This window comes from Geotrypetes seraphini, chromosome 5 (genome assembly GCF_902459505.1).
Source record: "Geotrypetes seraphini chromosome 5, aGeoSer1.1, whole genome shotgun sequence".
NCBI classification, from domain to species: domain Eukaryota; kingdom Metazoa; phylum Chordata; class Amphibia; order Gymnophiona; family Dermophiidae; genus Geotrypetes; species Geotrypetes seraphini.
This window is the reverse complement of record NC_047088.1, coordinates 5,490,226-5,513,595: the sequence shown is the minus strand read 5'-3', so window position 1 is coordinate 5,513,595 and position 23,370 is coordinate 5,490,226. Positions and strand designations below refer to the sequence as shown.

The 23,370-nt window shown below is 40.5% G+C and overlaps 1 protein-coding gene across 1 annotated transcript in view; it reads left to right on the top strand.

Moving 5' to 3' along the window:
- Positions 1-23,370, top strand: part of DLG3 (discs large MAGUK scaffold protein 3) — a 490,171-nt gene that overhangs the window by 152,651 nt on the left and 314,150 nt on the right. Inside the window, exon 8 of the mRNA XM_033945041.1 lies at positions 2,580-2,736. Within this exon, the coding sequence (XP_033800932.1) occupies positions 2,580-2,736 (157 nt within the window). The remainder of the gene's footprint in view (positions 1-2,579; positions 2,737-23,370) is intronic.

Here is a 23,370-nt window from a genome sequence, read left to right as displayed (position 1 = left end):
AACAGGAGTTTCAGGAAAAGCTCTTGAGTGGTTCAACTCTTATTTTCAGACCGTACTTACCAGGTGAAACATATGAACATATAAACCGTACACCCAACACTTCGAAGTTCCACAAGGATCAATACTATCACCAATTCTATTCAACCTGTTTCTTGCTCCTCTACTGACCCTAGCACAGTCTATGGTCCACGCTATCTTAAGGACGTCAGCATAAGAACATAAGAACATAAGCAATGCCTCTGCTGGGTCAGACCTGAGGTCCATCATGCCCAGCAGTCCGCTCACGCGGCGGCCCAACAGGTCCAGGACCTGTGCAGTAATCCTCTATTTATACCCTTCTATCCCCTTTTCCAGGAGGAAACTGTCCAATCCTTTCTTAAACCCCAGTACCGTACTCTGCCCTATTACGTCCTCTGGAAGCGCATTCCAGGTGTCCACCACACATTGGGTAAAGAAGAACTTCCTAGCATTTGTTTTGAATCTGACCCCTTTCAACTTTTCCGAATGCCCTCTTGTTCTTTTATTATTTGAAAGTTTGAAGAATCTTTCCTTCTCTACTCTCTTTATGCCCTTCATGATCTTGTAAGTCTCTATCATATCCCCTCTAAGTCTCCTCCAGGGAAAAGAGACCCAGTTTCTCCAATCTCTCAGCGTATGAAAGGTTTTCCATCCATTATATCAGACGTGTCGCTCTCCTCTGAACCCTCTCGAGTAACACCATATCCTTCTTAAGGTACGGCGACCAATACTGGACGCAGTATTCCAGATGCGGGCGCACCATCGCCCGATACAACGGCAGGATAACGTCTTTCGTCCTGGTTGTAATGCCCTTCTTGATTATACCTAGCATTCTATTCGCTTTCTTAGCGGCCGCTGCGCACTGTGCCGTCGGCTTCATTGTCATGTCCACCATTACCCCCAAGTCCCTTTCTTGGGTACTCTCAGTCAACAACATCCCTCCCATCGTATAGTTGTACCTCGGGTTTCTGCTTCCCACATGCAATGTTTTACGTTTCTCAACGTTGAACTTCATCTGCCATCTCGTCGCATGAATTTGAAATGAACGAAGTCAGCAAGTTTGTGGGATTTAAGCCAAAAACGTTCAGCAGCTCGGGCACAGGAGCACAAGTAATGGTTTTAGTAGCATAGGTTTCACAGTTTTTGCATACGCTGACAGCATTCAACTCATTCACCTTGTTTGACCAAATATATCAAGTGACATCCAAGAAATCTCTCACAAGTTAGATAAAATAAGTCAATGGCTAACTGACAAAATGCTTTTGTTCAACATTACCAAAACAAAAGCCCTCCTTTTTCCTAGCAATGACAAAGAAATTTTAAAGAATCCTGTCTACATAAGATTGATACCAATTGAAATGGACACTATAATAAAACTTCAGTGTTATCCTTGATGACAAACTCTCCTTTCATCGGCAAATTTACTTGGTTGTTAAAAAATGTTTCTATAAACTAAGAATGATTCACTCTATTTCTGCTATCCTACAACCTTGATCTCGTAACATTCTTATACATTCATTGGCTATCTCTCATTTAGACTATTGTAACTCTTTCTATCAAGGTATTGCCAATAAAGAGATTAGAAGACTTCAAATTATACAAAAACACTGCCATCAAAATTATATACAAGGCAAAAAAATTTGTTCATGTCACCCCATTACTAAAAGACACTCATTGGCTTCCTATATCTCAATGCATAACATTCCAAAACTTACTTCTGACTTTCAAAGCAAGATCAGAGCATTCCACAGCATTTATTGACCGATTGTTACTACCATATACCCCTTCATGATCACGTCGCTTTAATCAACAAAACCTTCTCTCAATCCCTTCAATTCGCCATATCGTATATGATACCACATGGAAAACTATTTTTTTTGGTCACTGTGCCAACTCTCTGGAACGCCCTACCAAATCATCTTAGACAAGAAGACTGCTTATCAAAATTTAAAGCTAATCTTAAAACATTTATATTCAAAGATGCTTTTGATATATAAATGATTTTCAACATCTACATTCAGGACTACCTTCTTTTCCCTTTCCCCTTATGTTTCTCTGGAAATTTTTTTTTTTTGCTACATAATGTAATTAATGTCCCTCCTCCCCTTTTGTAGCAAGTTATCTGTTTTGTGGTTATATTTGTCTTTATTCATTACCATTTTAACTTATATTTATTTTAAACTCTGTATGTACACTGTTTAGACTTATAGATAGGTGGTATATCAAATGAAAAATAAACTTGAAAACCCACTCTTCCCCAGAACAATCCCTAGTGCTTTCTGTTCAGTGCTAACCATGATATTCACCAGCACTTAGCCAGTGAAATGCTGTTGACCAAGTGATTTAACCATTTAGCAACTGGCTAAATTGTTTTGAATATCAGCTCCTATATTTTTAAAAGGGTTTACGTTATTCCACAGGCACTTTTAGCTGCATTGAGGATGGGCAATTTTTAGGTAAATGACTACATATAAACGCTGTTTCTTACCCTTCTGCTTTGATGTCAGAAACTGCCTTTCCTTTCCTATAATCTCACTGCCTCTTCCTCTTGTTATTCGTAGCATTTTCAGCACTGAGTGACAATCACATAAGCCATAATTCCAATATGGGGTACTCAGGCGGTGTGGAGAGCAAGCCCAGCTATATCCCTGCACAGGTGACACCTGCCAGGTACTCCCCTGTGCCTCGGCACCTGATCGGAGAGGAAGAGTTCAGCAGGTGAGTGATAGAGGCTGAGAAATAAAAGAGCAACCAGCAATTGTTTCTTTAAATTAATCATCTATACCTAAAACCAAGAACCAGAAGGCTTTTCTTTTACTTAAGAGAATTAGGCAATAAGCATTTGGACCTTAAAATAAAAATAAAATCAAAATCTTCAATGCTGTTCTCAAATTATACCTGTCACTAATCCTGCTTTTGACCTGTGAGGCCTATGTAGTGCTGGCGCTTTTGTATCCCTAGCTGATATAGTGGCAACACTCCTAGTGTGTCCCTGATAGCAGTTATAGGACCCCCTTCCCCTTTTCATACTAGTGGAGCTTTTGTGTGTATTGAAAGGAGGCTGTTCTTTTTTCCTACTCTTGTAAAGGATCATATAAACAGCAATACACAATCAAAATCTAACAACCCAGGTTCAGTCCTTGAGTGTCTGCTGGTGCAGTTAAACATGGTTTTAAAGAGAGGGGTACACTCTGCCCAGAATCTCATCATTGTCTTATTCCATACATGGTTTGTATTAGTTTATCTACTGGCTTGGTACCAGATATCTGGAAACAAGCATTAGTATGTCCAATTTTAAAGAAAACAACACTTGATCCAGTCTCTCCATCAAAATATTGTCCAATTTTGAATCTTCTTTATCTTTCTAAAATTAGGGAACAAATAGATTTTAAACAGATTTCCGATTTTGTGGAATCTAAAAATATTCTTCATTCAAGACAGTCAGGTTTTCATCCAGGCCATAGTTATGAAACGTAAGAACATAAGAAGTTGCCCCCGCTGAGTCAGACCAGAGGTCCATCTTGCTCAGCGGTCCGCTCCCACAGCGGCCCATCAGGCCTAGTGCCTGAACAGTGATCCCTGATTAATTTTATAATTTACCTCTAATCCCATCCCTATAATCTACCTCTACTCTTATCTGTACCCCTCAATCCCTTTGTCTTCCAAGTACCTATTTTAGTTACTCTTCTGAATTTTCTTCAATCAGCTTTGGATAAAAGCAATGTTGTTTTATTAGTATCTCTTGATCTTACCTGTGCTTTTGATATAGTTGATCATACTATTCTTCTTTCACGTTTACAAAATTCTGATATTACAGGTAATGTTCTTTCTTGGTTTAGGTCTTATTTAAGTAATCGTTTTTTCCAGGTACTTTTTGCAGTTCATCAGTCTAAAGACTATTCCATTATCTGTGATGTACCACAAGGTTCAGCACTTGCTCCAATTCTTTTCAGTATTTTGTAAGTCCACTGGCACATTTGATAGAGAAACAAGGTGTCAAGTTTTTTGGGGTTTTTTATGCTGTTGATATTTTATTGCTTCATGAGACAAATTCTGTTTGTCCAGAAGTTTCTCCTATAACTACAGTTTTACATTTAATAGCAGAATGGCTGGTTGAAAATAAACTGCATCTTAATTTTTCTAAATCTCTTGGTTGCTGGATCATGAGCAAGAATAATATTCCAACTATATCACCTAATCTTATGTCTAATCCACTTTCTTGGGTTACTCAGTTCAGGTATTTAGGAGTCATTCTTGATCAATGGCTTTCTTTTGAACATCAAATATCTGCAGTAGTTAAATCTTGTTTTTATTCTTTAAGACAACTATGTTCAATTTGTTCACTTCTTGATAAGGAATTAGATAAGATACTCATTTACTCAAGAACAAAGAAACTTTAAAAAGGTTTCCATACCTCCTCCTTCAGATTCAAGATGGCACTGTGGTGGTAGGACGCACTGGAAGGTGGTGTGGAAGAAGCATACTGAAAGGCTGCATTGAAGAGACACACAAACTGGGCTCGTGTCTTGAGTGCCTGCCAGTCATATCTTATTTCCCTGTCGTTAACGATGGGGAAAGGATAGGAAAAGTGCGGGAGCCTCCCCCGTTGGCACCTTCCAATCTGGGATTGAGACAGACGACTCTTGTCTCTTTTCAAGCTCCAGTGGGACCGGTGACTTCTTCTCCTTCAGTCATGCCCGGAACTTTTGTCTAGAGCAGCAGTTTGAACAGGGTGCCTTTGAGCCCCATAGAACGAACGTAACCTCCTCATCTGGGTGAAAGTTTTCTGGAGGTCCAGTGTTCGGTAGGGGGAACCCGAGCAGGATGATTTCCCCTACGAGCAAAGGAGGGCAGACTTCTGAGAGTTTGGAGTTTGCTCCAAAAGAAGAAAAGCATCAGATGTAAGCTGCTTCCAAAACCTTGGGTCAGGAAACAGTGAGTAATCTTATGAAAGCTAAGACCTGGGTAACATTTGAGAAACAAGAAATGATAAGACCTGCCGTTGTGACACTTGAATCACTGTGGGAAGCCATTAATGGCATAAATTCCTCTCTAATAAAAGAAGTTAAACAAAATACTTTGGATGTGAAAAATATTGCTCATGTAGTCTTGATTCAAGCACAGGTTGCTAATAAACATGGTCAAGAAGTGGACGCCTTAAGGTCTAGAGTCCAGGCAGTGGAGTCTTGTGAAACCTTGATGGTAAAGAATAGAAATTATATTGCAAGGTGACTAGAATACCTAGAGAATCAATCAAGGTGTCTAAATTTACGATTCTTGAATTTTCCTAAATTTCCAATAGTTTCAGCAATGGAAATGTTTAAGAAATATCTTGTGGAGATTTTGAAGATGCCATTGGAGTCACTTCTGCCTGTTACCCTCATACAATACCTTCAGGTCTGGAGTATTTCAGCTAACCTGGAGGCTATAGCTGAAAAGAACACCTGGGACTTACGGCCTTTTTAGAGTCCTCTTTGGAAGTTATAACTCCTAGAACGACATTGCTGGTGACTTTTGCGTTTGAACTTGATCGCATTAATGTGTTGAAGCTTTCCTTCAGAAATTTGGACTCTCAGTTTCTAGGATCTAAAATAAGAGTGTTTCCTGATTTAGCACGAGATACACAGAAAAGTCGTAAACCCTTCCTGGCCCTTCGGGCCCGGGTTCAGGCTATATCTGTTAATTGTGTGTTGTGATTTCCTCATAGGAGGGGCCTTAGGCACCTGGGCCAATCAGGCCCTAAGCTCCTGTGGGTAGGGCAGGGGCAGGCCTGCCTCATTTGGACGGAGGTGGGCCTGCCGGCTGGTGCAAAGACCTATCTAGCCAGCCAACTAGCTAGATGAGCCCGAAGGGGGGGCGTGGGTTCGGGAGGGGGATTTCATTGGGGGGGGCCGGGGAGGGGGAGTTGGGACATTTCATTGGGGGGTTCATTGGGGGGGGGGGTCCGGCAGGAGGGATTGGGCACCCTCCTGCTGGCGATCTTCAGAAAAGGGTGGGCGGTCATCAGGCAGGAGGGGTTGAGTACCCTCTTGCCGGCGATCTCGGGGGGGGGGGGGGGGGGCCTACCGGCAGAAGGGGTTTGGCACTCTCCTGCCAGCGATCATTGGGGGCAGGTGGGGGGTCTTCAGGCAGGAGGGGTTAGGCTCCCTCCTTGCCATGATCGTACAGGGATGGGTGGGTGGTCATTGGACAGGAGAGGTTGGGCACCCATTGTATGGGGGTGGGGGGACTAGCAGACGCGGCTGCTATACTTATCACAGCAGGGAGATCCCTTGCTGCAATAAGTATAGCGGTTCTGTAACCGGCATCTGTAACATGGTCTGTAACAGGTTACAGAATTGGGTTTATTTTAGGTGGGCCTAGACCTGATTTTGTATAGGATGCCCTTCCCGGGTGTCTTATATAGAATCCGAGCCTAAGTGTCCGACGGTCGCTGTAACCTCACGCAAGCATCTGTATGCAATTGTGAAGTGGAGTACAATCGCGTGCAGACGCAGGAAAGCGCACGCGTGAGGTTAAAGCAGTGAGGTGGGCAACTTTCCAGAACATAAGGTAACCATTGGAGGCAGTGCAGCTTGTGCGTGTTTCCACTGCTAGAGGAGGTGAGAGCCAGACATTTAAGGCACAAGTTTTCCATACAGAATCATCCTTTATAATACCGAGGGCCTCAAAATAGTAACTTGTCTCTTGCAGTTGATACTTTGATAGTTTTTCACTTTCTGCATGTTGCACTGCTTTTAGCTGTGTATAGCTGAAATTATCAGAAGCAATTAAGTAAAGATTTATAAACTACTGTATATTACAACTATATGACAACTTTGCATGAAAATCGCCCACGCTCGACCCCCCCTTGAAATCCAACCAAATTTTACAGGGGTGTTTGTCTAGGGTCTCAAATGAAACTCTGTAAAAAATTTTGGATCTATCTCAATTTGGTCAGGAGCTAGGGGTGGTTTCCTTCTGCCGCAGTGCTTAAGCAAAGTTGGCGTTTTAGGTCACACGAGGGATTATAGTGGATTGATTGCTTTTGTTCAACCACCCCTAGCTCCTGACCAAATTGAGATAGATCCCAAAAATTTTGCAGTTTCATTTGAGACCCTAGAAAACACCCCTGTAAAATTTGGTTGGATTTCAAGGGGGTCCACTTGACATGGAATGACCCATGAGGTAAAACTCGTTATAGTTACTACCTCATGGGAAGTTGTCATTTCTTTAATAAGACATTAACTATTTTTTCTGGCCATCCAAGTACCTACAAATCCAAAATGTGGCCCTGCAAATGGTTTGAGTTTGAGACCATTGATCTTTAGTGCATCTTAAATTTACATATTTAAGATTTATCTTTTTGAACAGGATTTTTATATTCAGTTGGATGGCCCTGATATGATTCGGATATACTAGCAATGCAGCCAGCAAGTCTTAATATTTGTTTCTTTCTTAATTTTAATTTTAACTTAATTACTTTTATTTTTTTTAATATAATGTTTTATTGACTATGTGAACCACTCTGTTATTGTATAAGGAAGTTTCAAGTTTCTTTAAGCTTGATATACCGCTTAACCATCCTAAGTGGTTTACATAAGGGCGGTATATTAAATAAAATAAACCATAAACCACAGGAGAGAGGGGGCAATCGGAAAGACTGGGAGGGGGATTGGGAGGATTTTAAAGAGTATGACTAGTTATGCGGGTGCTGCCACTCAGTATTGCTGGCACCTCCATAACCCCAGATGCCTCCCCAGTGCTGCCTCCAATGCAACCCCTAACCTAACTTTTTGGTCGGGCACTCTGTGGGGATACTCTGCAAATGACTTAGCACTACACTTTGATTCGAAAATTAAAAACCTTAGAATTCATTGTTCAACAAACGACCCTAGTGATCATCCGATACCTATCACCCAAGGAAATGATACACCGACAGACATGATCTGGAGCTCCTTTCAAGATTTAGAGTGGAACAATTACAACAGACTATATAACAAATACTCTAAATCCTATTGCGTTCTGGACTCATGCCCCCCAGAAATCATGAAAGCGGCACCTTTAGTATTTAAACTATCGTTGATGCAATATTTGGCTCATAACCTAAAAACTGGGAAGTTCCTCTCTAATAATGGTCACATAATAATAACCCCAATTCTAAAAAATCGAAAAGAATCTTCAGCTATAATATCCAACTACAGACCAGTAGCATCCATTCCGTTTATTGTAAAAATTATGGAGGGACTGGTACACATCCAACTGATGGATTATCTGGATCAGTTCTCTCTCCTACATGAAACTCTATCCAATTTTAGACCATTATTCAGTACTGAGACAGTAATTGCGGCTATTTTAGACAATCTGCGCCTACTGTTTAGTAAGGGCCTTAATGCCCTGGTTATGCAATTCGATATGAGTTCTGCCTTTGATCTAGTAGACCACGGGAAACTGCTGCAATGCCTAGACGCCATTGGTATCAGGGACGAGGTGCTGAATTGGTTCCGTGGCTTCCTTATGTCCCGCACTTATCAAGTACGTTTTAATTATGAACTTTCAGATACCTGGAGCAATCCATCCGGTGTGCCACAAGGGTCTCCGCTATCTCCATTGCTCTTCAACATCTACATGTCCTCACTAGGCACGGAGCTAACCCAGTTGGGGATAAAACTATTTAGTTATGCAGATGATTTTACGATCATCATCCCATTCGTTAATTCTATCTCTGAAACTATTCCTAAAGCTTCAGAAGCCATAAACGTGATGGAGCACTGGATGACAACCTTTAGGCTCAAACTTAATTCAGAAAAGACAACTTTCTTCGTTGCTTCGCTACATCCGCTTGATACCAAATCACCACTATGTATCAATAATCTTAATTACCCTATCCAACCTACCATAAAGATATTAGGTGTAACTTTGGATCAGTGCCTAACCATGAGAGACCAGGTGGACTCCTTGATCAGAAAGGGATTTTTCACTCTCTGGAAACTCAGATCCATTAAAGCTTATTTCGATACAGCGGCATTCAGAACCCTAGTCCAATCCCTCGTACTGAGTCTACTTGACTACTATAACATCGCCTATTTAGCAATTTCCCAAAAGAACATGCAGCATTTACAATTGATGCAAAATGCAGCTGTCAAACTGATCTTTGGGCTGAGAAAGTTTGACCACGTGACACCCTACTACCGGCAGCTGCATTGGCTGCCAATGGAGGCGCGCGTAAAGTTTAAATTTGCCTGCTTCTGCTTCAAAGCACTACACAGACTTGCCCCTAAATATATAACTGACCATTTCGTCTTCTCAGCCAACAGACACAAGAGAAGCTCACATTCCAACTTCATTTCCCCCCCAGTGAGAGGTTGTAAACTGAAAAAACACCATGAACATCTTCTCTCGCACCAAGAAGCATCATGGGGTAAAGACCTAGAACAATTGCTTTTGCCCACTACTTATGAGGAATTTAGGAAACATCTGAAAACACACCTGTTCCTAAAGTATCTAGACAACTAATCCTCTCTTCTCTCTCCCCTCTATAGCGATTAACTTGTTCTATTGATCACTGTCTCCTCAAAAATTGATTTCCTGTCCTATTAACCCTCTTTCTTCCTCCCCTCTTAAAGTCAATCAATTTGTACCTTTGCTTAATCTTTGTAAACCGCATAGAACTTCACGGTATTGCGGTATATAAGCTGTTATTATTATTATTATTATTACTCTTGGTTAAGTGCTACTTAATATCCCCACTTAGGCAGTGGCAAGTGATTTGAATATCTGCCGGAGAATTACTGGGCATCCACACAGACAGACAAATGGGAAAGAACCAACAATGGTAAAGCAAGCCTTCTGTTTGCTAAATCTACCCATTAGAATTTTTTATATGATAAACAAACATGCAACTTGGGGCTTTACTAGGCAGAATCACTTAGGGCACTACGAATGTATATGACAATATATACATATGTGGAATGTGAGGTTTAAATGTTTAGTAAGCTTCTCAGAGATGATGGAAGAAGGACAATCATTGGGACACTGTGTTATCAGGGTAAAACTTATATCACACTGATAGAGCGAATCAAATTGGAGGGGGTTGCACTATATTACTCCATTGGTAAAAGGTTCTGGTGCTGACCCCAATAATTGTGCCAATTATAAACCAGAGGCTAACATCCCGTTTCTTTCTAAAATAATGGAGGCAGTGGTAGGCATACACTTACAAGAATACTTATTCCAACATTGTCACAGTCGTAAAGGAGGAGGCCTTGCGGTTATCCACCAAGATAACTATACAAAAAAACCTGAATATTCCTCAGGAAGTGTGGTAGTTGAATTTCTACAACTTAAGCTGAACACGAATCCCAAATTCAGTATTCCACTACTATGTTCCACCGCCTATTAATCAAGCCAATCTCACTCAACTACAATCTCTGGTCTTTGATTTCTGTTCACCCAATTATTCTAGGCGACTTTTAATATCCACTTCGATGAGCCAAATAATTCTACAACCTCTGAATTTTTAAATCATACTTTTGATCTTAACTTAATCCCCCTGGTATCTGATTCAATACACTCAGCAGGCCATACTCTTTACATGGTTTTTACATCTAAATCACACCATGCAGTACTTTCAAAACCTGTCAATACCTCAGTCCCATGGTCTGACCACTGTTTGATCACCTTTAATGTACAATCTAAACAAAATGAAATTCTTCCCCAAACCAAAACTGTCTCTTATCAAGATTATAATAATTTAGTGTTAGGAATCATCTCATCTAGATTCAATTCTAATAATACTAATTTAGAGGCTCAAAACATAGATGAACAGCTTGCCACTTTGGATTCATTAATCCAATCACTATTAGAGACATCTGTACCTCTAAAAACAAAAAAACATCTTTGCTCGTAAAACCACATTGGTATTCAGAGGAACTTCATCTAATAAAAAACCAATTACGCTCCCTTGAATGAAAATGGCGAAGAAACAAAACTCTCGTCACTTTGAGACATTACAAAGAGCAAGAATCCTATTATAAAACCAAAATTAATCTCACCAAAAAATTTTTATTCATCACAAATATTGAAAACAAAAAAATCCATCTATACTCTATTCTATTCTAAAATCAATTTCACCAGCTACTCTGAGTCAAGCCAGCATAACAAATGATTGTCCAACAGCCCAAGAACTTGTAGATCGGAGAACTTGTGTATGGAGAAGGTTATCATACCGCTGTACCGGGCCATGGTGTGCCCTCACCTGGAGTACTACTCGAGAGGGTCCAGAGAAGCAACTAAGATGGTTAAGGGGTTGGAGGAGCTGCCGTACAGTGAAAGATTAGAGAAACTGGGCCTTTTCTCCCTCGAACAGAGGAGATTGAGAGGGGACATGATCGAAACATTCAAGGCACTGAAGGGGATAGACTTAGTAGATAAGGACAGGTTGTTCACCCTCTCCAAGGTGGTTAATGGTACCCTCTCTAAAACATCGGAGGTGACCAGTGGAGTGCTGCAGGGCTCGGTCCTGGGTCCACTCCTTTTCAACATATTCATAGCGGATCTGACTCAAGGGCTTCAAGGTAAAATAACACTATTCGCTAATGACGCCAAACTATGTAATATAGTAAGTGAATGCAGTTTACAGAATTATATGGCGCAGGACCTGCTTACATTGGAAAGTTGGTCCTCAACCTGGCAGCTAGGCTTCAATGCTAAGAAATGTAAGGTCATGCACCTCAGAAGCGGAAATCCATGCAGGACGTACTTCTTGAACGGAGAAACTTTAACTAGGACTTCAGCAGAACGAGATTTAGGAGTAATCATCAGTGCAGACATAAAAACTGCCAATCAAGTGAAGGCTTCATCTAAGGCAAGGCAGATATTGGGTTGTATCAATAGAAGTTTCGTCAGCCGAAAGCCTGAATTCATAATGCCATTGTACAGGGCCATGGTGAGACCTCATCTGGAGTACTGTGTGCAATTCTGGAGGCCACATTACAGTAAAGATGTGCGCAGAATTGAATCGGTTCAGCGGACGGCCACCAGGATGATCTCGGGGCTCGAGGGTCTCTCGTACGAAGAGAGACTGAACAAATTGCAGCTCTACACTCTCGAGGAACGTAGGGAGAGGGGAGACATGATCAAAACATTTAAGTACCTCACGGGACATGTCGAAGTGGAAGATGATATTTTCTTTCTCAAAGGACCCTCAGCCACAAGAGGGCACCCGCTCAAACTCAGGGGCGGAAAATTTCATGGCGACACCAGAAAGTATTTCTTCACAGAGAGAGTGGTTGATCATTGGAACAAGCTTCCAGTGCAGGTGATAGAGGCAGACAGCGTGCCAGACTTTAAGAATAAATGGGATACCCATGTGGGATCCCTACGAGGGTCAAGATAAGGAAATTGGGTCATTAGGGCATAGACAGGGGGTGGGTAAGCAGAGTGGGCAGACTTGATGGGCTGTAGCCCTTTTCTGCCGTCATCTTCTATGTTTCTATGGAGAACGAGAGGGCACTCTCTAAAGTTAAAAGGGGATAGATTCCATACAAATGTAAGGAAGTTCTTCTTCATCCAGAGAGTGGTAGAAAACTAAAACACTCTCCCGGGATTCAAGACAAAGTTAGACAAGCTCCTACTGAACAATGACATACACTGGTAGGGCTAGTCTCAGTTAGGGCGCTGGTCTTTGACCAAAAGGGCCGCCACGTGAGCGGACTGCTGGGCATGATGGACCACTGGTCTGACCCAGCAGCATCTCTTATGTTCTTATGTGCTTATGTTCTTAGATGACATCCAAGAACAACTTCCTCAGCCGCCTACCATAGATCTCCCATGTATTCCACCTGACAACCTACTGCCACTTGCACCTACTGCCACCTTTAAATTGCCATCATTAACTGATATTGAACAACTGTTTCAAGGGTTAATTTAAATAGAACATGCTCTGAAAACATTCCCCCTTTCATTTTAAAATGATTCTTTTAATGTTTTGATCCCTTTTTACACACATTAATTATAAATAGTTTGAAATCGGGCATCCTACCTAAACAATGGAAAAACTTTTCGGTCTATCTAATAATTAAAGATCATAAAGCTAAATCACACGATATAGCAAACTATCGACCCATTGCAAATATCACATTCTTAGCAAAATTAATGGAAAGGATTGTATACGACCAGATTTTAGACTTCGTCGAATCAAACAATACTCTGCACCTAATCAAACCGACTTCAGAAAACATCATTCTACAGAATACTCCTTATTAGGTCTAACAACCAACATTATATATCACTTAGACCACCACAAATCTATTGTTCTTATTTTTCTGGACTTGTCAGCTGCTTTCGACACCATCGATCATAACCCACTGCTACAAAGACTAGCATCAGTCAGTATTTCAGGACAAATCCACAATTGGCTACGATCTTTTCTGACTGAGCATATATTCAAAGTAATTTTTAATGACATTTCATCTAAACCTTGTGCTCTGAAATACGGAATACCTCAAGGATCAATCCTTTCACCACTTCTCTTTAATATCTTCCTATCACCTCTCCTAAATCTTTGTCAATCCATCGACTTTACAACCTTTGCTTATGCTGACGATATCCAACTTATACACCTGCTAAATCCCAAAAAGAAATAATCTAATTAAACCATAAACTCAAGCAAGTCAAACACTGGCTTACCTCAAACATGCTATCCTTGAACATTCCGAAAACAAAAGTCATGCTTATCCCATGGAAGGATGGGTTAAGCTTAAAAATCACCATTATGCTAAATAATGTACAACTACAAACAGCCTGCTCTATTAAAATTCTAGGAGTTATCCTCAAATGAAAACTTTCATAACACGAGCATATAAGCAATGCTGTAAAATCATGCTTCTATAGACTAAGAAAAATTCGGTCAATTTCCAAATTCCTCGAACCAAAATCATTAAATATACTACTTCATTCACTAATCATAGTGAGACTTGATTATTGCAATTCCTTACTCATAGGCATCACAAAAAAAGAAAAAAAAATCTACAAATAGTGCAAAATACCGCCGTCAAGCTTATCCACAACTCCAAGAAATACTACCACGTAACCCCATTATTAAAAAAAATCCCACTGGCTCCCGATCGAGCATAGGATCACGCTCAAAATCTTGTTTCTAACATTTAAAACACATTCCACAAAAGAACCACAATTCATAGATAAATTGCTTATTCCATATAATAACTTTATTTTTATATACTGCCATACCACAAACAGTTCTAAGCGGTTTACAAGGGAAGAGACGGTATACAAACAGCGACATTACAGAGAACTTTCAAAATTACATTGGCATGTTAAGTTTAGTCAGGTTTATCTGGAAGTGTTTTGGAAGTACATCAGGTTGAAGTGGGGTCAGAGAAATTTGTCAAAAAGATAAGTTTTATTGACTTCCTAAACGTTTGGTACGAAAGTGCATTTGAGATGAAGTTAATTAAACATTTGTTCCATTTGCCTGCTTGGAATGATAGTGTTCTATTGAGGTTTCTCTTGTAGGTGCAGCACTTTAGGGATGGAAAAGTGAACGAGTAGGTACTGCGTGTATTAATTGTGCCTGGGAATTCGAATTGTGAGACAAATAGGTTGGGGATGAACGTGTCATGGTTTTGAAGCAAAGGCAAGCAAACTTAAAAATGACCCTTGCTTCCACAGGCAGCCAGTGTAGTTTTTTGTAATATGGGCTTACATGGTTTGATTTCTTGAGGCCATAAGTGAGATGGACTGCAGCATTATGGATGACTCTCAGTCGTTTGATGGTTTTCTTGAGAGATCCCAAGTATATAATATTGCAGTAGTCTAAGGTACTTAAGATCAGGGATTGAACCAGCAGTCGAAAGGAAAAGAAATCAAAGTATTGTTTAATGGTACGAAGTTTCCATAGAGTAAGAAAGCATTTTTCAACTTGAGCATTAGTGTGATCTTCAAATGTCAGGCTTCGGTCCAGGGTGACGCCAAGGATTTGGGTTGTGGGATTAATTGGGTAGTCTGATCCATTTAGTCTCAAGGAGGTGTTCACGATTTTGTTATTGGAACTTGCCAAGAAAATCTTGGTTTTTTTCGGATTCAGTTTTAGTTTGGAGTGCATAATCCAATGTTCTACCTTGGTAAGGATGGATGGGATGAATTGTTCTGTCTCTTGGGTCAATGAGGTTATGGGAATAATAATTGTTATATTATCCACAAATATGTACAATTTCAGTTTTAAATCGGATAACATATTTCCCAGTGAAGCCAAGTAGATTTTGAAAAATGAGGGGGAGAGTGGGGAGCCCTGTGGCAATCCACAGGGAATGGACAAGCTTGAGAGTAGGCTCCTTCACTGTAGACCTGGTAAGTACGTTTTTTTAGGAAACCCATGAACCAATTTAGTACCTGTCCAGAAATGCTGATGGAATCTCTTCACAGGGACTTAACAACAATAAGGTATGGAGGGCTATGTATGTTAATGCACACAGTTTGGGCAACAAAATACTGGAATTGGAGACTGAAATAAGGAACGCAGACCTAGATGTGGTGGCAATATCTGAGACCTGGTTCACGGACTCGCACGGGTGGGATATGGTTATACCAGGTTACAACTTGCTTCGTCGAGACAGAGAGGGCAAGTTAGGAGGAGGGGTAGCACTATACATTAAAGAAAACATCAAGACTACTAGAATCACGGATGTTAGATACTCCGGGGAATCCCTCTGGGTGAACCTGGCCAGAGGGAACGAAAAATGCCTATACCTTGGTGTGGTATATAGACCTCCAAGACAACAGGAAGACAAGGATATAGAACTGATCAAGGATATAGAGAACATCACTTTGCGTGGAGACACAGTTCTGCTTGGGGACTTCAACATGCCTGATGCAGATTGGAACACACTCTCTGCGACTACCTGTGGAAGCAGAAGAATATTAACCTCCATAAAGGGTACACGACTCAAACAAATGGTACTGGAGCCCACTAGAAACCAGGCAATACTGGACCTGGTACTCACCAATGGAGACAGCGTCACAGAAGTATCGGTAGGCGATACGCTGGCCTCTAGCGACCATAACATGATATGGCTTAACCTCAAGTGGGGTTTCTCTAGATCAAATACAGTGACGAGAGTCCTCAACTTTAGAGGCACAGACTTCGAACGCATGGGAGATTTTGTCCATCGGGAGCTGCAAAACCAAGCACAAACTGACAATGTGGAGAATATGTGGTCGACTCTGAAATCCACCCTGCATGAAGCAACAAATCGCTACGCAAAAACGGTCAGCAAAAGTCGGAGAAACAAAAGACCCCAGTGGTTCAGTACTGAAATTTCGGACCTCATTAAGGAGAAGAAAAAAGCATTTATTGCCTACAAACATTTAGGAAAGCAGGAGGTAAAAGAAGACTATCAGGACAGGTCTAAAGCTGTCAAGAAGGCAGTCAGAGAGGCCAAGCTCCGAATAGAGGAGAATCTAGCACGGAACATTAAGAAAGGGGATAAATCCGTCTTTAGGTATATTAGTGACAGGAAAAGAAACAAAGATGGGATAGAACGACTCAGGAAATCGGACGGGAATTATGCAGAATCGGATTCCACTAAGGCCGAACTACTAAATGAATACTTCTGCTCGGTTTTCACCTGTGAGGAGCCGGGATCTGGTCCACTTTTATGGACAAGGGAAAGCTAGAAAGACCCGTTTCAAGACTTCAAGTTTACGCCCAGTAGCGTCTACTGCGAACTTTCAAGACTCAAAGTAAACAAAGCCATGGGACCAGACAACCTACACCCCAGGGTGCTCAGAGAGCTGAGGGAAGTCCTGGCGGAACCATTATCTGTGCTCTTCAATCTCTCCCTAAGCATGGGAAGAGTCCCCTTGGACTGGAAAACAGCTAATGTTATTCCACTCCACAAAAAGGGCTGCAGGACAGAGACGGCGAATTAAAGACCGGTAAGTCTCACATCCATAGTATGCAAACTCATGGAAACACTGATCAAACAGAAACTTGATACAATCCTGGATGAAGAAGATCTACGTGATCCCCATCAACATGGATTTACCAAAGGCAGGTCCTGCCAATCAAATCTGATTAGCTTCTTCGATTGGGTAACAAGACAACTGGATGCCGTGGAGTCCCTGGACGTAGTGTATTTGGACTTCAGCAAAGCTTTTGACAGCGTCCCACACTGTAGGTTATTGAACAAGTTGAAATCGCTGGGATTAGGGGAAACACTAGCTGCATGGGTTAAGGATTGGCTGAGCGGTAGACTTCAGAGAGTGATGGTAAATGGTACCCCATCCAAAACATCGAATGTGACCAGTGGAGTACCACAGGGCTCGGTCTTGGGTCCAATCCTATTCAACATATTCATAAGTGATATGACCCAAGGGATCAGAGGAAAAATATCATTGTTCGCCGACGCCGCCAAACTGTGCAACATAGTAGGTAAAAGCACTATGCCTGACAATATGACACAGGACCTACTACTATTAGAACAATGGTCATCGACTTGGCAGCTTAACTTCAATGCTAAAAAATGCAAAGTGATGCACCTGGGTAAAAGAAATCTGTGCAGGACTTACACGTTAAATGGTGAGACCTTAGTTAGGACCACGGAAGAACGGGATTTAGGAGTAATCATTAGTGATGACATGAAAACTGCCAATCAGGTGGAAAAGGCTTCCTCTAAGGCAAGGCAAATGATGGGTTGTATCCGTAGAGGTTTTATCAGCAGGATGCCAGAGGTCATAATGCCACTGTACAGATCCATGGTGAGACCTCATTTGGAATATTGTGTTCAATTCTGGAGACCACATTACTGGAAAGATGTGCTGAGAATGGAGTCAGTTCAGCGGATGGCCACCAGGATGGTCTCGGGGCTCAAAGATCTTCCGTATGAAGTAAAGCTGAATAAATTGCAGCTGTACTCACTTGAAGAACGAAGAGAGAGAGGGGACATGATCGAGACATTTAAATATATCACAGGTCGTATCGAGGTGGAAGAGGATATCTTCCGTCTTATAGGACCTTCTTCCACCAGAGGGCATCCGCTGAAAATCAGGGGAGGGAAATTTCATGGAGACTCCAGAAAGTATTTCTTCACTGAGAGGGTGGTCGATCATTGGAATGAACTCCCACGGCAGGTGATTGAGGCCAACAGCGTATCAGATTTCAAAAATAAATGGGATATTCATGTGGGATCTCTAATGAGGTAAGGGCAGGGGGTGGTGAGCAAAATCAAAGAGAAGGGTCAATAGAGTGGGCAGACTTGATAGGCTTTGGCCCTTTTCTGCCGTCATTTTTCTATGTTTCTATGTTTCTATGAATCAAGGCACCTAAGCAGGAGGTCATGATCAACAAGGTCGAAGGCACTGCTCAAGTCGAATTGCAGTACCAGTGCGCTTTTTTCCCAGGAAAACAAATGGAAAAGATGGTCAGTCACAGAGGCCAAAACTGTTTCAGTGCTGTAATTTGTTTGGAAGCCAGATTGAGAATCATGTAGAATGTTGAACATCTCTAAATATTCCGTAATGTCAATGTTAACCAGACCTTCCATTAGTTTAAGAAAGAATGGTATGTTGGCAATGGGTCTGTAGTTGGCCGTCAAGGAAACTGACTCCTTTGGGTTTTTGATAATAGGAGTCACGAGGATATGACCAAGTTCCTCCGGGAATTTACCGGTACGCATGCATGATGAAACACAGTTAAAGTTCAGCCTTGAAGGAGATAGGAGCTGTTTTCATAATAGTCAGTGGGAAGTTGTCCAATAGGCAATTAGATTTTACATATTTTGAGTAAAGCTTGAGGAAGTGGCTCCAGTCTGGGTTTTCAAAGTGATTCTAGATCATATCAACAGCTCTGCCTTCTTTGTTTAAGGCAGTAAATGTGATAGGTAAATCTATGCTTGAAACTGCAAGAGACGATCTCAATTTGTGGATTTTTTTAGTGAAAAAGTCAACTAAGATCGCCGCAGGGGGTGGGGAGTCTGTATTGGAACACTTGTGGAATTCAATATCAAACAAAGAATTGACTATTTTGAAACGTTTGTGACTATTTAAAGTAGGAGAATTAATTTTTTGGGAGTAATTTTGCTACGCTTTTCTTTGATCATTATTTTATATTCTTTAACCTTTAGTCGCTAAGTAAGTCTATCCTCATCTTTCCCTGATTTGCACCATATTCTTTCCAATTTGCATAATTCTCGCTTTAAGACCATTAAGTCGGTATCGTCCCAGTTGTCTGATAAACGTCCTTTTTTAAGTTTTTTCAGAGGGGTTATGTCGTTTAAGACCTGATCACTAAAGTTTTTCCATCCTAAAATGAAGTTAGGGTCAAAAGCTGCGTTGGAAATTAAGCTATAGTGCGTCCAAATTTCTACTGGGTTCAGCTGTCCTCTTGTGCAAATAGTTTTCTCTTGAAGTTGTTCCTTGGTTTTGTTTTGAGTTGTCTTTTAATCCAGCATAATTCAAAGTTGCATATGAGATGGTCTGACCAGGGAGTACTGGACCAGATTTCACCTTTGAGACTTATATTGGGGGGCATTGGAAAGGAATGTGATCAGATCTAAGTGGTGACCTTTCTGGTGGGTTTTAGTCGGGGATGGTTTGGAGAACCCTAATGATGTAAGGAAGGAAAGTAGGTCAGTTACGTTGGAATTGTCTGCCTGTCGAGGTGTAAATTAACATCCCCGGCTATAAAGTTGTAGGCACCAGCTTCCGAGTTTGCAAGGAGGAATTCGTAGAATTCAGTACATTTGTTGGGGGGAATGTAAAATATTGTGAGGATCAAGTTGTCTTTGCAATCCTCTTTAGGTATTTTACAGGTGAGAATTTCCAGGTCAGTAGTCAGTTTAGAGTCTAACACTTGGAACTTTAAGTGGTCTCGGAGAATTATTGCTAAACCACCTCCTCTTTTTTTGTACAAACACTCATGTACAAAAACAAAAACATGATCTAAACAAAACAAACTAAACCTATATCATAGCTACCATACCAGGTGGAGAGTCTAAGCCGGAATTACCAACAACAACGCTTACTTACTTATCATGAGCAACGCTTGATTTTTGCATGGCAAACTGTCGTCCCTAATGGTTTGAATCGTGAGGTCGAGTGGCTGGTTCTTTATTAATTATGAGATTTTGGTTCTTTTGTTGTTTCATTAAAGTTATTTCATCTTAATTGATTTTTTCGTTATCAAGTTTCAAGTTTTTATTGGTATTTGATAAATCGCTTATTCAATTTGCTAAGCGATGTACAATTTTCAAAAAAAACCATAGTTATAACATCCAATAAAATAACAAGAGACTTACAGATTGAACCAACATGAGTCAGAGAGGAGAGAAGGGAAAAGTTACAATTTTTTCTTAAAGAGAATAAACACAAAGGGGGAAACAAAAGGGAGGGTAAAGAGTTAAAGGGTTAAAGTGTTTAGTTATATAACTAAAGTTTAACTGTTAAAAGCGTCTTTAAAAAGATAGGTTTTAAGGATTTTTAAAAGAAGTAAGATCCTTTTCTTCTCTAATATATTGAGGTAATGAGTTCCACAATTGAGGAGCCATTACAGAAAACATATTGTGTCTTCTAGTGCCTACAATTTTCAGGGATGGAATAGTTAGGAGATTTTGAGAAGTGGATCACAAAGATCGTGAAGTATTAAGAGGAGTGAGCATTCTGGATATGAATTGGGGTTTGTTAAAAATTAGCGTTTTATAAACTAAAAGTAGTAACTTAAAGGTGATGCGGTTATTTAATGTCCTGCCCCTTCCTCAGCCATTACAACTTCCACCAGCCCTGCATTGTTGGTAGTTCCAGCTTAGACTCTCCACCCGGTATGGTAGCTATGATTTAGGTTTAGTTTGTTTTGTTTAGATCAGTGGTTCCCAAACCTGTCCTGGGGGACCCCAGCCAGTCAGGTTTTCAAGATATCCCTAATGAATATGCATGAGAGAGATTTGCATACCTGTCACTTCTATTATATGCAAATCTCTCTCATGCATATTCATTAGGGATATCTTGAAAACCTGACTGGCTGGGGGTCCCCCAGGACAGGTTTGGGAACCACTGGTTTAGATCATGTTTTTGTTTTTGTACATGAGTGTTTGTACATTTTTATTTGTAGCTCAGTTCCTCCTCTTGATAAAGACCTTATCGAAACATGGCCTGTGTTGAGGAAGGGCAAGAAAATTTGATGCCATCCAGGCCCTGCATTGTGTCTGGACAAGTGTGGAATGTCTTTTAAAGCATTCTTTAAAGCACCTTTTTGCACCTGATTTAGACCTTTTCACGTCGTTGGAATTATTTTGTACATCATTGGAGTTATCATTGCACATCAGCACTTTAGTTTTCGACTGGATTTTGAACTCTGCAGTGAACTGACTTGACTTTGTTTAAGGATGGCTGGGTTGCTCCTCTGCTATGTTTAGCTCATCGGACTTTTCAGCTAAGTAGTTGATTAATTTTGTCTTTTGTTTCTTGGCTTTATGAACAGAGCGTACCATGTATGCCATCTTTATACTTATATTTATATTGTCACAACCCTAGCCTTAAGGCTAAGCTTGTGCCAGACAAATCTCCTCCAAATCCAGCCCTTATCTTGAAAAGGGCCAATCAGTGTGACAGGTTAGGCTCAGACAGACAGATAGGGTCTGAGTTCCCATTGAACTACCAGGTTACAAAACCCTGGGGAGGGGAAGATGAGAGTGAGACTAGCCTGGAACAGCTGGAGGTGCCTTACAAAAAAGAACAGCCTAAGAGGCAAGCTCACAGCTCAGCTAAGGCACAACTGCTGGGCCCAATTAGGGCTAATCAGAAAGCCCAGCAGAAGCAACAGGTTGTCCCTCCCCCTTGCAGGTTATTTTATACCACTGAGTGGCATGATGCCCTATGAAATCCATCTGGAAGCATAGGATCTGCAAGCTACAATGATTTTTTAGATTTTGCCAATGAGGGAACCCCTTCTGAATGGCCTGCTTCAACTGCAATCACTTATAATTTTGAGACTTTGTTATGCCAAATGATTGTTGCAGTCGTGAAAAATCAAGCATTTTCCCATTTGATAAAACATCATTCAGTGTACACTACCCCTCAAATTTTTCGGTCTATGGATCAAAAACTGTTAACAGTCCCATCACTAAAAAAAAATAGGAACTCGAAGACTAGATATTTTGTATGTGAAGCCTAGGCTTTGGAACACTATACTATTATATCTTAGAGAAGAAAATCTTACATGTTTTAAAAGTTCCTTGAAAAACTTTTTGTTTAAAGATGCTTTTGACCTATAGCTCCCTCAAAACGCTATTGCAAAACGCTATCCTCTCTTTTAAATTCTTCCAATCACTGTCCCTACTGTGTCTTTCATATATGTTATCTTTCTCTTTTTCTGTAACAAATTGCAGTTCTACCCCCCTTCTTCTTACCTACCAGTTAGTATATGTATTCGTTTTGTTTTAATGTTTTTTTTTATATTAGTTTTTTTAGGTTGTATGATACTTTATGCTCTTATATTTTTATTGGTGTATTTCGCTTAGAAACACTTGTTAAGCGATTTGATCAAATACAAATAAACCTTGAAACTTGATTGTACATTAGATCTGCGACAATCTGGAAACAGTTCTACTAGCTTTTATTTCTTCTCTAAGAACAACCATAGACAAGGGAATTCCAACAATGATAATGCAGTTAGATTTGTCTGCAGTGTTCATTTTGGTTAATTATGGTATATTATTGGGCAGATTAGAAAAAATTGGAATTCATGATATGATATTACAATGGTTCTCTGGGGTTTTTGAAATGTACACATCTTCGAGTTTATGGAATAACTCTTTGTCTGATCCTTGGAAAATTAACTGTGATGTGCCACAGGGCTCCCCAATTTCTCCCATTCTTTTCAATATATATATGTGCATATTTCAGTTGTCAGTCATTTGAATTTACAATATTTTATTTATGCATATGATATTTCTCTTCTTTTTCCTGTAACTACATCTTGTCAGGATACAGTTGAGAATATGAAGCAAGTTTCTGACAAGAACATAAGAACATGAGAACATAATCTATTGATAGATGATTATAAATAGATTAAAGATTAATCCTACTAAAACTAACATCTTATGGGTGGTGGGTAGGCATGCAGTTCTCCCACAGGATAGGATCAGGTTAGCAACGGAATAAAATAGTGAAGACGTCATTTTTTTAAATTGAAAATTCTTCGATGTTTGAAGCCTTTGTTAGAATCTTCTGAATTTAGAACAGTAGTGCAAGCAATGGTGTTGAGCCAGATTGATTATTTCAAATTCACTCTACTAGGGTTGCAGGATTCTAAACATAGAAAAATTTAAACAATTTAAAATGCAGTTGCTAAGTTATTAT